The 14,555-nt window shown below is 48.4% G+C and overlaps 1 protein-coding gene across 2 annotated transcripts in view; it reads left to right on the top strand.

The window, feature by feature from the left end:
• ANKRD52 (ankyrin repeat domain 52) overlaps positions 1–14,555 on the top strand; it is a 148,692-nt gene that overhangs the window by 100,060 nt on the left and 34,077 nt on the right. For both annotated transcript variants that reach the window (XM_063952649.1, XM_063952648.1), the window contains exons 20-24: positions 3,888–3,975; positions 4,323–4,440; positions 4,527–4,746; positions 9,257–9,344; positions 9,431–9,514. In XM_063952649.1, the coding sequence (XP_063808719.1) occupies positions 3,888–3,975; positions 4,323–4,440; positions 4,527–4,746; positions 9,257–9,344; positions 9,431–9,514 (598 nt within the window). The remainder of the gene's footprint in view (positions 1–3,887; positions 3,976–4,322; positions 4,441–4,526; positions 4,747–9,256; positions 9,345–9,430; positions 9,515–14,555) is intronic.

Below are 14,555 nucleotides of genomic sequence, written 5' to 3'. Positions count from 1 at the left end.
ATCACTAATGCTGCTTTCACTAATCTTCTCGCCCTTTCCACCTCCTTTGGACTTCCTCAATGGACCTCCACCCCTACTCACAATCTCGCCCACTCCCTCGACCTTGTCTTCACCCACCGATGTGATCTCTCTGATTTCTCAAACTGTTCCTTCCCTCTTTCTGACCACCATCTGCTTTCTTTCTCCCTCTCATCCTCCTTCCTCCTCTCCACGCCCAGACCCACCACCAACAGACGCAATCTCGGTCTCTTGACTCCACTTTCATGTCCTCCCTCGAGACTTTCCGATCTCCTCTTTCCACTATAACTTGTCCCAACCAGGCAGCCTCCTTCTATAACTCTTCCCTAACCGCTGCTTTCGACTCTGTGGCCCCCCTCTCCTCTGTCCCCCCGCCGCCGCTCCAAAACCCAACCCTGGCACACCAAACTAACACGTTTCTTACAAAAATGCTCATGCTCCGCTGAACGCTCCTGGAGGAAATCTCACTCTCTGCCGGACTTCCTCCATTTCAAGTTTATTCTCTCCTCCTACAGCTCTGCTCTTTCCCTCGCCAAGCAATCCTTTTTTCAAGCACTCATCTCTTCTCAGTCCTCCTGTCCACGCCATCTCTTTGAAACTTTCAACACTCTCCTTCGCCCCCCTCCTCCTCCCCTCCCATCCTCCCTCACTGCCACTGACTTTGCCTCCTTCTTCATCTCCAAAATTGAGGACATCCAACACGACATCTCTTGCCGTCACCCCTCTGCTACCCCCCTGCCCCCTTTATCCCTCCCCTCCATCAATCCCACCCTGTCCTCCTTCCGTCCCACTTCAGAAAAGGAAGTCCACTCCCTCATCTTATCCTCCTCCTCCCCCCCCCCCCCCCCCCCCCACCTCCACCTGCCCCCTGGACCCCCTTCCCTCCCGTCTTCTCCGCTCCCTCTCCCCCACTGCCTGCTCCCACCTTGCTCACCTCTTTAACCTGTCCCTCTCCACCGGCATCTTCCCCTCGCCATTCAAACATGCTCTGGTCTCACCTATTCTCAAAAAAACCCAACCTCGACCCCTCATCACCCACTAACTACCGCCCCATCTCTCTTCTCCCTTTCGCCTCCAAATTACTTGAAGGACTAGTCTACAGCCGTCTCACAAGCTACCTCTCTGACAACTCCATCCTCGATCCACTACAATCTGGCTTTCGCCCACTCCACTCAACTGAGACTGCCCTGGTGAAAGTCACCAATGACCTGCTTTCGGCCAAATACAGGGGCCACTTCTCTCTGCTCATCCTTCTGGACCTCTTTGCTGCCTTTGACACCGTAGATCATCCTCTCCTCCTCCGCACACTCCAAAATGCTGGCCTCTCTAGCACTGTCGTTGACTGGTTTTCTTCTTACCTCACTAACCGCTCCTTCTCTGTGTCTGCCTCCAGCACCACCTCACACCCTTCCATCCTTCCTGTTGGTGTCCCTCAGGGTTCTGTCCTTGGACCCCTTCTGTTCTCCCTGTACACCTCTTCCCTGGGTGCGTTCATTAACTCATTTGGCCTTCAATACCACCTCTATGCTGATGACACACAACTCGACCTCTCATCTCCTGATCTGTCCTCTGTCAGGTTCCAGCTGCCTCTCCACAATCTCCTCCTGGATGTCTGAACGCTCTCTAAAGCTCAACATGGACAAAACTGAACTCATCATCTTCCCCCCCATCCAGAGCAACACCCCCGACCAATATCTCCATCATTGTTGACAACACCACCATCTGCCCCGTTCCCTAACTCCGCTGCTTGGGCGTCACTCTTGATTCCTCCCTCTCCTTTGCACCCCACATCCAAGCTCTGGCACAATCCTGTCGTTTCCAGCTACGTAACATTGCTCGTATCTGGCCATATCTCTCCCAGAGTGCAACTAAACTCATCATCCACTCACCTGTCATCTCACGACTTGACTACTGCAATGTTCTCCTCACTGGCCTCGCTTGCTCCCCTCCAATCTGTCCTGAACTCCGCAGCTAGGCTTATCTTCCTCTCCTGCCGCACCACGTCTGCCACTCCCCTTCGACAAAATCTACACTGGCTCCCATTCCCCTACAGAATCCTCTTCAAACTCCTCACCCTCACATACAAGGCCATCTCTAATTCCACTGCTCCCTACATCTCCAACCTCCTTTCCCTTCATACTCCCTCCCGCCCCCTACGGTCGACTAATGACCGTCGCCTCTCCACCGCCCTGGTCACTGCTTCCCATGCACGAGTTCAGGATTTTGCCCGTGCTGCACCCCTTCAGTGGAACGCACTCCCCCGCTCCATTAGACTCTCCCCGACCTTGCAAAGCTTCAAACGGGCACTAAAAACCCACCTATTCATCAAAGCATACCCTCCCGATGCATAACCCAGTGCTGAAGCCGCGCCTCCACCCCCTGCCTCATGCCGTGAACACCTCAGCTTTGCTTGCATACTGCCATCTGGCTACCTCCCACTTGCCTGCACCTCTTGTCATCTGTCTGTCGCCCCTCCCCACTAGATTGTTAGCTCTTCAGAGCAGGGCCCTCTTTCCTCTTGTTATCTTAGCCCTCGTCTCGACACATTTCACTCGCAGCTCTCCCCTACTCAATGACCATCTTTATCCTGCTAGTAAAGGCTCATCTCCATCTATGGCCACCAGACTCTAGTAGTACGATGATCACTCCATCAATACTTACTACTTAGCTGTATTATGTCTTGAGAACGTGTGGTGCTCTGTTACCTGTACTCTATTTCTGTTATTTATTTACTGTAATGCTATGTTTTGTCTCCCTGTACTGTCCTTTGTACGGCGCTGCGAAACACATGTGGCGCCTTTGAAATAAAATGTAATAAATGAATAAGACTAACCATCAAGCATGCATATATCTCAAACTGTAAGAGTTCCGTTTTGGCTGGGTGCTCATACCACCAGATATGTGGGTGCTTCTTGGGCTGCGGGTAGAGGAGCTTCTACGGCCCAACTTTGTAGAGCTGTAACGTGGTCATCAGCACATACGTTAACTCGCTTTTACAAATTTGACACTTTTGCTTCTAGAGGTTCAAATTTTAGTGGCTTTGGTTCTACAGGCTTCAGACAGCATTCCTGCCCATGGGAGTATCTTTGGGACATCTCCAGCTGTCTAGATCTCCAGTGTCCCCTAGTGGATGACAGAGAAAAAAGGATTTTGGTACTTACCGATAAATCCATTTCTCTGAATCCATTCGGGGACACTGGACGCCCACCTCGGTGCTGCTAGCCTGCGTGTTCTTGTTACTTTGGGTCAAACAAGCTAGTGATTGTTTTTCTTGATAGTTCGTGGTTGCTGTTTGACGTTAGGATATGTTTGGTTCCTCCCTGTAAGGCATGAGTCTTTCATGTTCCCTCTTCTTTCCGTCAAATTTTTCAAACTGGAGGAATAGGGGGGAGTAAAGGGAGGGAGGGAGGGAGGGGGGGGGGGGGTAAAGGGGGAGGAGCCAGCTGTGAATACATTTTTTTTTAAATATTTTTTTACATTCATTGAGCCACCTCCGGTCTGCAATCTTAACACCCCAGCTGTCTAGAGCTCCAGTGTCCCCGAGTGGATTCAGAGAAATGGATTTATTGGTAAGTACCAAACGTTTCGGGGCTGTGGCGTCCCTTTGTTAAGGTCTCACCTTGACAAAGGGGTGCTACGGCCCTAAAACGTTGGATGCTCCTTATGTGATGGATTAAAAACTGTTTTCATTGCTGCTACTTGCTGTGCTAAGTCTCCGAGTGCCCCCATTTTCCAAGTATTGGAAATCTTTGAATGAAAATGTTTGAGTAGGTGAGACAAGATCATGGTCACCATGCATTTTGATTTTGTTCATTAAATTGCGCAAATATTCTTGGTAACATAAACTGGTCTCTTTATTCCTTCCAAAGCTGCCTCTGGAAACACTGATGTGTTGCACCTGCTGATCGATAGCAGTGAGAGACCGGACGTTACTGATGTGATGGATGCACATGGACAGTGAGTTCTTTATCAGCTCAATGTCTGTACTTAAGTGTTTGATGCACTCGTAAACGTGTGTTAATTGGCTTACAGCCTTGTCTATAGAGTTAAGAAACTCTTCCCTTACTCTAATATCCATAGAAATCTTAGAAAGAATGCGTTATCTGAAACATGACCTATTACAGTTAATAGTATATCATTTTATAAAAACATTTTATCCTTTCTCTTTGCTGTGTGCATTAGGTTTGTAGGTTATGACTCTACAAAATGCTATTGCTATTTATTTGCGCCTGTGTAGGTTTTTAACTCTGGACATGTGCATGTTTATGGGTGTTAATGCAATGTTCTTGATCTTTAATTGCTAGAACCCCCCTTATGCTTGCTGTGATGAATGGACATGTTGACTGTGTTCACTTGCTGCTGGAGAAAGGAGCCACTGTAGATGCTGGAGATAAAAGAGGGAGAACCACACTACACAGAGCGGTGAGCAGAGTAATTATGGTTTCTCACTAAAGTTGGCCCATTCAGAATTTTATTAGTACTAAGTACGGTTTCTTGTGTGCCCGCAGTCAGTTACTGGTTGTGAAGACTGTGTGGGGGCTTTGCTGGACCACGATGCCTTTGTGCTGTGTCGGGATTACAAGGGACGCACACCAATTCACTTTGCTTCAGCTTGCGGCCATGCTACACTGGTGCACGTGTACTTGCAGGTTGCACTCTCTACAGACCCACTGGATGCAGTGGTGGATTACAACGGATACACTCCCATGCACTGGGCTGCTTACAATGGTGAGAACTAATGCCTAATATTGAAAACCGAAACATACCAGGCTAAAAACTTTGATTTATTGGAGTTCACTGCCGCATGTATTTGTTGTATGAGCATTAGTCTTGGTTTCTTTTTTTCTCTTTCATCCATCTGGGGGACGCTGCGCACTTACTGATGGGTTAGAGTGTGTGGGATGGGGAGTTTGGCACAGAACCTATAGAAACTAACTCCTCCCCCCTCTAACCCCTCCCATCTCCAGCCTGATTAGCAGATCACCTCAGTTTTAGTTTTGTGCCTGAGGAATACAGGCACAGATTTCTTCAGTGTAGATTTTAGTTAGGGGTTTTTCATTTTATTTTATTTAAGTATGCTTAGTCCCTGTTTACGGGAGACAAGCATGCTAAGAGTGGGGTTAGTTAGTTATGTGTCTCCCACTTTGCAGAGCCTCCAAAAAGCCACCATACTCTTAGTCACTGGGGCTTACTTGATGCAGGATGGACTTCCTAGGAGGCACTGTGCTAGTAAGACAGCAACAACCTGCCTGTGCAGCGTTGCGCTGTTATTCCATGTTTTTTCAGAAGTGCTACAGATACACCGATCCATAAACTGCACCAAAGGTGGATGCTCCTATCTCTCATTTGGCGAAGGCCACGGTAATCCCTTCGGTACAATCTGTGACATTGAAGGATTCGACGGATCGGAAGATTGAAGTCCGTTTTTACCTTATCAGGTATTTATCTGCGTCCAATTTTAGCTAGTGCCTGGGTCCTTAAGGGAGTTGATGACTGGCTTGCTCAAGTAATTTCTGGTATGCAGTCGGATGATCCGTCTGAGGCTATTCAACTAGCTGGACAAATTTCTGAAGTTCTCGCTTATGTTGGGGAAGCCTTGTTGGACTCGGCCTCGTTACAATCACGGGTATCTGCTCTAGCGGTTACGGCGAGGCGTTCACTATGGCTTCATGTTTGGAACGCGGATTCTGATTCAAAACAGACTTTGACAGCCGTTCCGTTTGAGGGTGAATTTCTTTTTGGCCCGGAACTTAAAAAGATTATTTCCGACACTACGGGTGGCAAGAGCCCGTTTCTCCGAAGTGCCTCTCAAAAATCAAAGCCAACAAAATTTCGGTCCTTTCGAGCCTTCTCACGATTTCCACGCAGAGGTGCATACCGCGGTAGAGGCGCACAGGCACCTCGTAGACCGGCAGCCAAGCCCACAGATAAGCCTGCCGCATGACACGGGGAGCAATCAGGAGGGATCCTTGGTGGAGGGAGCACGATTACTACAGTTCAAAGACAAGTGGCTCCTGTCACATCCAGATCAGTGGGTGACAGGGGTCATAACCAGAGGTTACATTTTGGACCTCGAGGAACCTGTTCCACACTCTTTTTTTTTTTTTTTTCGTTACTCCTCTCCCACGCGATCCCTTCAGATGATAAGCACTCATTCGGGCTACTTACACACTTTTTCAGCAAGGAGTAATTTCTTCAGTTCCCAAATCTCGAGGGTCAGGGATTTTACTCGAGTCTTTTTCTGGTAAACAAACGACTGTTCATTTCGACCCATTTTAAACCTAAAATGCCTCAATCCGTATGTTTCCACCCACAAATTCAAGATGGAATCGATACGTTCGATCATCGCGGCCATGGAATCGGAGAAGTATTTGGCATCTATCGACATAAGACGCATACCTTCATATTCCATTTTGGTCAGGTCATCAACAACTGTTGAGGTTCGCACTAGGCCCTTGGCATTTCCAGTTTCGAGCTCTTCCTTTCGGTATCTCCACAGCCCCTAGGGTATTTACAAAAATATTGGGTCACGTGGTGGCCATCCTCAGGTGTCGGGGTCAACATTACTCCTTACCTGGACGATTTGTTAATAAAGGCTCCGTCACCGGACCTTCTTCAACAACATCTACAACACACCACGGACACACTCCAATCCTTCGGATGGATTGTGAATTTCCGGAAATCTTCCTTGATTCCCTCTCAGATGATTTTCCTAGGTCTCCTGTTCGACACGAGACGTCAGAATGTTTATCTTCCTCAGGACAGACTTCAGGATCTGCAATCCAGAGTCTGCTCCCTGATACAATTACCAAGGGTCTCGGTCCTCCGATGTATGCAGGTGTTGGGCAAGATGGTGGCGACGTTCAAAGCAGTACCATATGCCAGATTCCATGCTCGGCCTTTCAGGCTCAGATTCTGGGGTCTTGGGATCTATCGAGCCCACATCTGGACTTGCAATTGTTCTGGCTGTCGGTTCGGACTCGACAGTCTCTCCATTGGTGGCTTCACAGTCCCAATCTAACCAGGGGTGCACCGTTCGCTGTTTGGTCTTGGATGATGGTCACCACAGATGCCAACCTAGTCGGGTGGGGGGGTGGTGTTTCAATCTCGGCACTTCCAGGGTCTCTGGAACGGTCAAGAATCGAGGTTACTGATCAACATTCTCGAGTTAAGAGCAATTCGTTATGCTCTACTTCAGGTACAAACCGAAGTCCAAGGTCATCCAGTGCGCATTCAATCGGACAACGCCACGGCAGTGGCTTACATAACCAAACAGGGCGGAACTCGCAGCTGGAGAGCTATGCAGGAGGTCGCCCATATCCTACAGTGGGCAGAGCGGTTGGTTCCGACCATCTCCGCAGTTCACATTCCAGGAGTGCACAACTCGGAAGCGGATTTTTTGAGCCGTCACACGATTCATCCGGGAGAATGGGAACTTCATCATGAGGTCTTTCTAGCCCTAGTGTCTCTGTGGGAAACACCCGACATCGATCTCATGGCATCCCGTCTAAACCGAAAGCTACCTCGGTACGGATCATGAACTCGGGACCCTCAAGCAACACTAATCAATGCATTAACAGCTCCGTGGCAATTTCGACTGGGATATGTGTTTCCACCAATTCCCTTGATACCGCGTCTACTTCAATGTATCCGGAGAGAGGGTCTTCCGGTCATTCTTATAGCACCAAACTGGCCTCGTCGTCAGTGGTACACTCTCTCTCCTCCGCAGCATGGTGACCAAGGAACCGTTCAATCTGCCCCTGCGACCCGATCTCCTGCTACAAGGTCCTTGTCGCCACCACGATTTAAATCGTCTGGCTTTGACGGCTTGGTTCTTGAATACAGCATTTTAAGAGCAAAAGGGTTATCTCGACCGGTGGTGAAGACTATGCTTCAGGCTAGAAAGCCGGTCACTTCTCGTATTTATCAGAGTATGGCGTATTTACATTGCTTGGTGTGAAAGGCGGGGGTTGTCACCGCACCTCTTTCGTTTATCTTGTCTGTTATCTTTCCTTCAGGATGGTCTGACTAAAGGACTTGGTTTGTATTCCCTTAACGGACAGATTTCGGCATTGTCTGTTCTCTTTCAGAAAAGATTGGCTATTATTCCGGAGGTTCAAACGTTCCTTCAGGGTGTAGTCAGGATTCAGCCTCCTTTTTGTTCCTCCGGTTCCGCCGTGGGATTTAAATCTGGTTCTTCAGGCGCTCCAGCAGCCTCCATTTGAGCCGCTGGACTCTGTTGAGCTTCGCTATCTTACTCTAAAGGTGGTTTTTCTTTTGGCCATTGCTTTGGCCAGGCGTGTTTCAGAGTTAGCGGCGCTTTCTTGCAAACCGCCCTTGTTGGTCTTTCATGAAAATCGAGTGGTCTTACGTACAAAGCCTTCCTTCTTGCCAAAGGTTGTGTCTGCTTTCCATATGAATCAGGACTATGACATAGTCCTTCCAGCGTTTGTTCCGGAGTCTTCTGGACAGGATTGTCATTTAGAGTTATTAGATGTTGTTAGAGCCGTACGGATACCTTGTTGGTTTTGATCGATGCACCCAAGCGAGGCTGGCCGGCCTCTAAGAATACGGTGGCACGCTGGGTTACGTCTGCTATTCGGCAGGCTTGTATTTCTTCGGCGTTGCCTGTTCCTGACTCATTGAGGGCTCATTCGACTAGGGCTGTTGGAGCTTCCTGGGCTGTTCGCGGTGGTGTTTCCGTCGAGCAGCTGTGTAGGGCGGTGACCTTGTCGTCCGTGCATACCTTCACTAAGTTTTACCGTTTTCATACTTTCGGTTTGGAGACTGCCTCTGTTGGGCGTCAAATTTTGCAGACAGCTATGCCATCTGTTTCTCCCTCCTCTAATTGGCTTGCTTTGGGAAATCCCATCAGTAAGTGCGCAGCTTCCCCCAGATGGATGAAAGAGAAAAGGGGATTTTTGTTACTTACTGTAAAATCTCTCTCTCTGATTCCATCTGGGGGACGCTGCGATCCCTCCCGTAGTTTTGTCTGGAATTATTGGTTATGTTCTGTTCTCTCTTCCGGCTTTGCTAAACGTAAACTGAGGTGATCTGCTAGTCAGGCTGGAGATGGGAGGGGTTAGAGGGGGAGGAGTTAGTTTCTATAGGTTCTGTGCCAAACTCCCCATCCCACACACTCTAACCCATCAGTAAGTGCGCAGCGTCCCCCAGGTGAAATCAGATAGAGATTTTACGGTAAGTAACAAAAATCCCCTTTTTTTTTTTTCTCCCCCAGGGCACGAAGATTGTTTGGAATTGTTACTTGAACACAACCCATTTGCTTACCTCGAAGGAAACCCTTTCACCCCTTTGCACTGTGCAGTGTAAGTTTTTTTTTCTGGGACCTGAATACCTGAAATTTTTGTATTTACACCCATTGTATTTACACCTATTTGCAATATCCTTACAGAATTAACAGCCAAGACGGTACGGCTGAGATGCTTATAACGGCTATTGGTGCCAAGATTGTGAACAGCGAAGATGCCAAAGGGAGGTTCGTATAAACAAAGCACGCACTGTCACTAATTCATCAACTTACATGAACTAATACGAAGCTTGAATTTATGACAAGTGCTGGTTCGCTATGTACTCTAGAATTCATTTTGTTTTGTTAAATTTACTATACTGTGTAAACTGATTATGCTAAAATAGTTAGTTTTATTTACGAAAAAATTCTGGTAATTTTTATTTACAATTTCTGCTGCGGGGTACACTGGGCTCCACAGGGAATGACATTGGTTGTAGAGTAGGATCTTGATCCGAGGCACCAACAGGCTCAAAGCTTTGACTGTTCCCAGAATGCCTAGCGCCGCCTCCTCTATAGCCCCGCCTCCGTGCACAGGAGCTCAGTTTTGTAGCTGGTGCCATGCTCCAGCAGCCCTAAAAGTAGCTTTTTAAGAAAATTGAAGACTTCATGGGCTGCAGCAGAGACACTGACAGTGTTAGATGTCAGTGAGACATCTCCTGCTGCAGCTCCATCACCTCCCCCAGCGGCGCTGTACACGCCCGCACCCTGGTTGCCGGGTACCTACAGCGGAGGCTCCGGCTTTCTTCTGAAGTTAGTCACACACACGGCCGCTGTTCACCCGGATCCCCTCAATGGCACCCGCTGTAAATCGGGATCCCGCATGGCAGGTGGGAGGCGCGCTGGCGTGGACATTGTGGCAGTACAGGGACCCCACTAGACCACCAGGGCATGGGCACAGGTCGGTTTTCTCTCAAAAACAGTTTTCTTAAGCCCCCAGTACCCGGTGGTGAAGTCCAGCATGGGGATAAGGCTTTGACTGTAGCCCCTCCCCCAGTCTGCCATTTAGAGTGAATGTTCCCGCCCTGGAGCTGCATATCTCTCTCTCTCCCTCACTCCCAGCCAGTGTTTGGGCGCCATTACACAGAGCAACACTGTTCCTGGGGCTGTTAGGGCATATCCTCCTCTGTAAAGCCGCCTGTCAGTGCTGTGCATTTTACAGGACACTTAAGTATTCTACATGTCTGCTGACAGTGTTAAGAAAAAGTGCATTTAGTCAGGGTTATTTAGTACAAGTACCCTGTGATATACATCCAGTCTTTACTGTGCATTGTCATATCTAATTCAGTGTATAGCTATACATAGTACTACTCTGTATTGCTAGTCCAGTGCAGTTTTATTGCATGTCATAATTTCTGCATTGTACAAACTGTGACTCTGTGTGTGTGTGCATATAGCTGCTGTGTGACCTCCATTTCGTGTCTCACTCAGATTGCTATCCCTATATTCTATAACCTGAGGGGGCTAAGTGCGTCAGGTTTACCATAATATAGGCAGTTCACAGGATATACTCGCTGTGTATTTTTCTCAGATTTTTAGTCGCGATATACCTCTTGAATCCCCTGTTTGTGCTGATACACTGCACAGGGGGTTCTTGTCAGGTGTTTTGCTGCTGATAAAAGCTCAATGCAAGGCAACAGTACATTGATTGTCCGCTACAAAGGTCAATGGAGCTGGGGCTGATCCCACACTTCGTGGTGTTGACGCTGCAGACAAATTTGAGGATAACATAGCATCTGAGGGTTCAGGTTCTAGGGGTTCCTTGCCCCCCCAGTGGGACTGTAGCAACGGGGGTGCATAATAACCCACCTTGGCTTACCTTCTCCACGCTATTGAATACGCTGGTAACTAGACTAACGCCCCCTATGGGACCTCCTGTGCCGGTACAACCGCTTATTGTCCCCGCGGTTAATCCGCCATGGGCAGATCAACTGTCCAATCTGTTACAGCAATTGAACCAATCACTGACTACTCAAAAGTCTAACCCTCGCCCGCCTAAGACCATGGGGTCCTCTAAGCGGGCAATTACTTCCTCACAATCCACTCATATCCCAGACGCCTCGTCTAATGAGCATGGCGCTTATACGGGCCTCACAGATTCTGATCCTGAGGCTTCTGATGGGGAAGTTGTTTCGCAGGTGGGTGTTTCTGACTTGATAGAGGCTATCAGGCACATTCTTCAGGTTGATGATGATCTGGATGTGTGGAAGGAAGGAATAACCCAAGGTTCTCGGGCGCTTAGGTATGAGGTGCTATGCCAAGCAGCAGCCGTAAAGAAACGGGAAGTCACTCCCACAATGTGTAAACAAAAAAGCAGAATGAGGCTGCGCTAAATTATTGCATATAACAACGATGATATCTGATAATTCAATATTTAATATTAAAAATAAATAAGTATAAAAATATAAACCATTAATGGTAAGTTCCAAAAATAGGCCTTTGAAAAAGCTGCCACCCCAGTGCAGCGAAACGCGTCAGGCTACAGGGACCCATGCCAGGAATTTTCATTTGAAAGTACGGACCATCCCCTACTACATTCCAGCACAAGATCCACATCGGTCGGTGTCTGCAATTTGGCTGAACTGTTGAATTCTGCCCACCGCACTGCATGAGGAGCTCACCACTTACCATCTTGGAGCAACATACCCTCTAGCGGTAAAGCCACATTATTGGATATATACACACCTCCTAAATCTGCAATTGCTGGACATATTGACTATTTGGGGAAAAAAATCTGGAACGGACTTCCTCCTTCCAACACTGTTTTCACTCCTGGCTCTTGGGTAACCCTGGTTCTATTCATTGTATTATGTATATATTTTAACGCTTATTTTTGGAACTTCCCATTAATGGTTTATGTTTTTATACTTATTATTTATTTTTAATATTAAATATTGAATTATCAGATATCATCGTTGTTATATGCAATAATTTAGCGCAGCCTCATTCTGCTTTTTTGATGATGATCTGGAGCCTGTCACTGCCCCTAAGAAACCGGACAGGTTTAAACGTCAGAAGGTGGTTAAACAGGTTTTACCTCACTCTGACCATTTAGTTGACAAACGTCCTTTGAAAATCCAGGAAAGAAGTTCACGCCTCACAAGAAGATGCTGGCTCGCTACCCCCTCGCTGCGGAGCTTAGTAAAAATGGGGAAACTCCACTGCCAGTGGATTTGCAAGTGGCGCTGCTGGTAGTTTCCTCTGCTCTGCCTGTAACTACTGTCACGTCTTTGAGAGAGCCGACAGACAAGCGGGTGGAGGGTTGTTTGAGGCAATCTACACCCTAAACGGTGCGGAGCATAGGCCCACTATTGCAGCAACATGGGCTGCAGAAGCTGTGGAAGTGTGGGCTGAGGAGCTGCCTTCCAATGCTTCTGATCATGCTTGACAGTGCCTATCATATTGTTACAGCGTCTCATTACATTAAAGAGGCGACTTCTGATGCCGGTATTCTGGTGGCCAAGGCTTCTACTACGTCCATTTTGGCTCGCCGGATTCTCTGGTTAAGGTCCTGATCTGTGTACATGGACTCTAAGAAAACCCTGGAGGTACTCCCCTTCAAAGGAGACACTCTTTGTGGAGAAAACCTTGACAAGATAGTGGCTGACTTGGCATCTACTAAAACAGCATGTCTTCCTAGTACTGCTCCTTCGGTGCCGAAGGCTAAAAGTACTTCCTTTCGCTCCTTTCGTCCTTCAGGGAAAGCAAAAGGTCAGGCGTACCCAAAACAGGTTCGCACTTTCAAACCCAATAAGCCCAAACGGGCCTGGGCTGCCCATTAGCCTGCTTCCAAGACTGACATGCCTGCCGCATGACGGGGCGGGCCTCCCTCTGGGGGAACCCAGGGTGGAGTACCGACTACTAGGGTTTACCCAGGAATGGTTGAAGACCCCTTCCGGTGCCTGGGTACGGGAAGTCGTCATTCGAGGTTACGCCGTATCCTTCAAGAATCGTCCCCCCTCATCGATTTTGCCTGACAGACATCACTTCGGATCAGGTTAAGGCAAAGACTCTTCATTCGGTGGTACAGTCCCTCCTGGACACAGGAGTGGTAGTACAGGTGCCTCTGGCTCAGAGAGGAAAGGGGTTCTATTCACTGCTGTTTCTAGTCCCGAAACAGAATGGGTCTTCCCGGCCCATTCTCAATCTCAAGTCCCTGAACAAGTTTGTGAAGGTCTCCAAGTTTCGTATGGAAACTCTTCGTTCTATTGTTCTAGCCTTGGAGCCTGGGGATTATATGGTCTCACTGGACATACAGGATGCTTACCTGCATATTCCCATTGCAGTGTCGCATCAGCAGTACCTGAGGTTTGCGGTTGGCAACCTCCATTACCAGTTTTGGCCGTTACTTTTTGGTTTGACCACGGCTCCGCAAGTCTTCACCAAAGTTATGGCGGTAATGACGGCTGTACTCCGCTGTCATGGGGTCAGGATCCTACCGTACTTGGGACGACTTGTTGATCCTGGCAAATTCCCCAGAGATTCTCCTATGTCATCTAGAGTTGACTATCCGGTTTCTGCAAGCCCACGGGTGGCTCATCAACTGGAAGAAATCCTCCCGGTCCCTGCTCAGAGCATGGTGCACCTGGGAGCGTTGTTGGACACTCACAACCCGCAGTTGTTTTTGTCTCCAGGAGAAAGTCCTGAAGCTTCAGGACAGGATTCGATGCTTCCTATCTCGTCCGCAAGTGTCGATACATTCGGCAATGCAAGTGCTAGGTCTCATGGTGTCTGCTTTCGACATTGTGGAGTACGCTCAATTACATTCCCGCGCTCTCCAGAGGGTGATTCTTGCTAAGTGGGACAGCCTGCCTCACCGGATCAGGTCTCATATATGATCATATGGTCCAGTGTCCCCCATGGAAGCAGAGAAAACTGTTTAACCAGTAGGTACAAAAAACAAGTTTTCTCTTTCATCCATGGGGGACGCTGGTGACTGTGTGAACATCCCAGAGCTGTCCCTAAGAGAGGATGTGCTCCTGTGCTTAAGTTAACACTGTACTCTGAAAAGTAGCATCTCTTGAGGCAAAAGTGTTGAAGTGATACAATTTAATGGAAGGGTGTGCGGAGGACAAAGTGGCAGCCCTGCAAAGCTGAGGCACCCCACAAAGCCAGCTTGGACGTTCCCACCAACCTGGTAAAATGAGCTTTCGTTGACTAACGTACAGGCTGCTCTGCCAAAAGGTAGGCCTTGCGAATCACCACTGTGATCTGATGGGCAATGGTCTGC

The sequence above is a fragment of the Pseudophryne corroboree genome, chromosome 2, assembly GCF_028390025.1.
Source record: "Pseudophryne corroboree isolate aPseCor3 chromosome 2, aPseCor3.hap2, whole genome shotgun sequence".
NCBI classification, from domain to species: Eukaryota; Metazoa; Chordata; class Amphibia; order Anura; family Myobatrachidae; genus Pseudophryne; species Pseudophryne corroboree.
The sequence above is the reverse complement of the archived record's forward strand: the minus strand, read 5'-3'. Positions and strand labels throughout refer to the sequence as shown.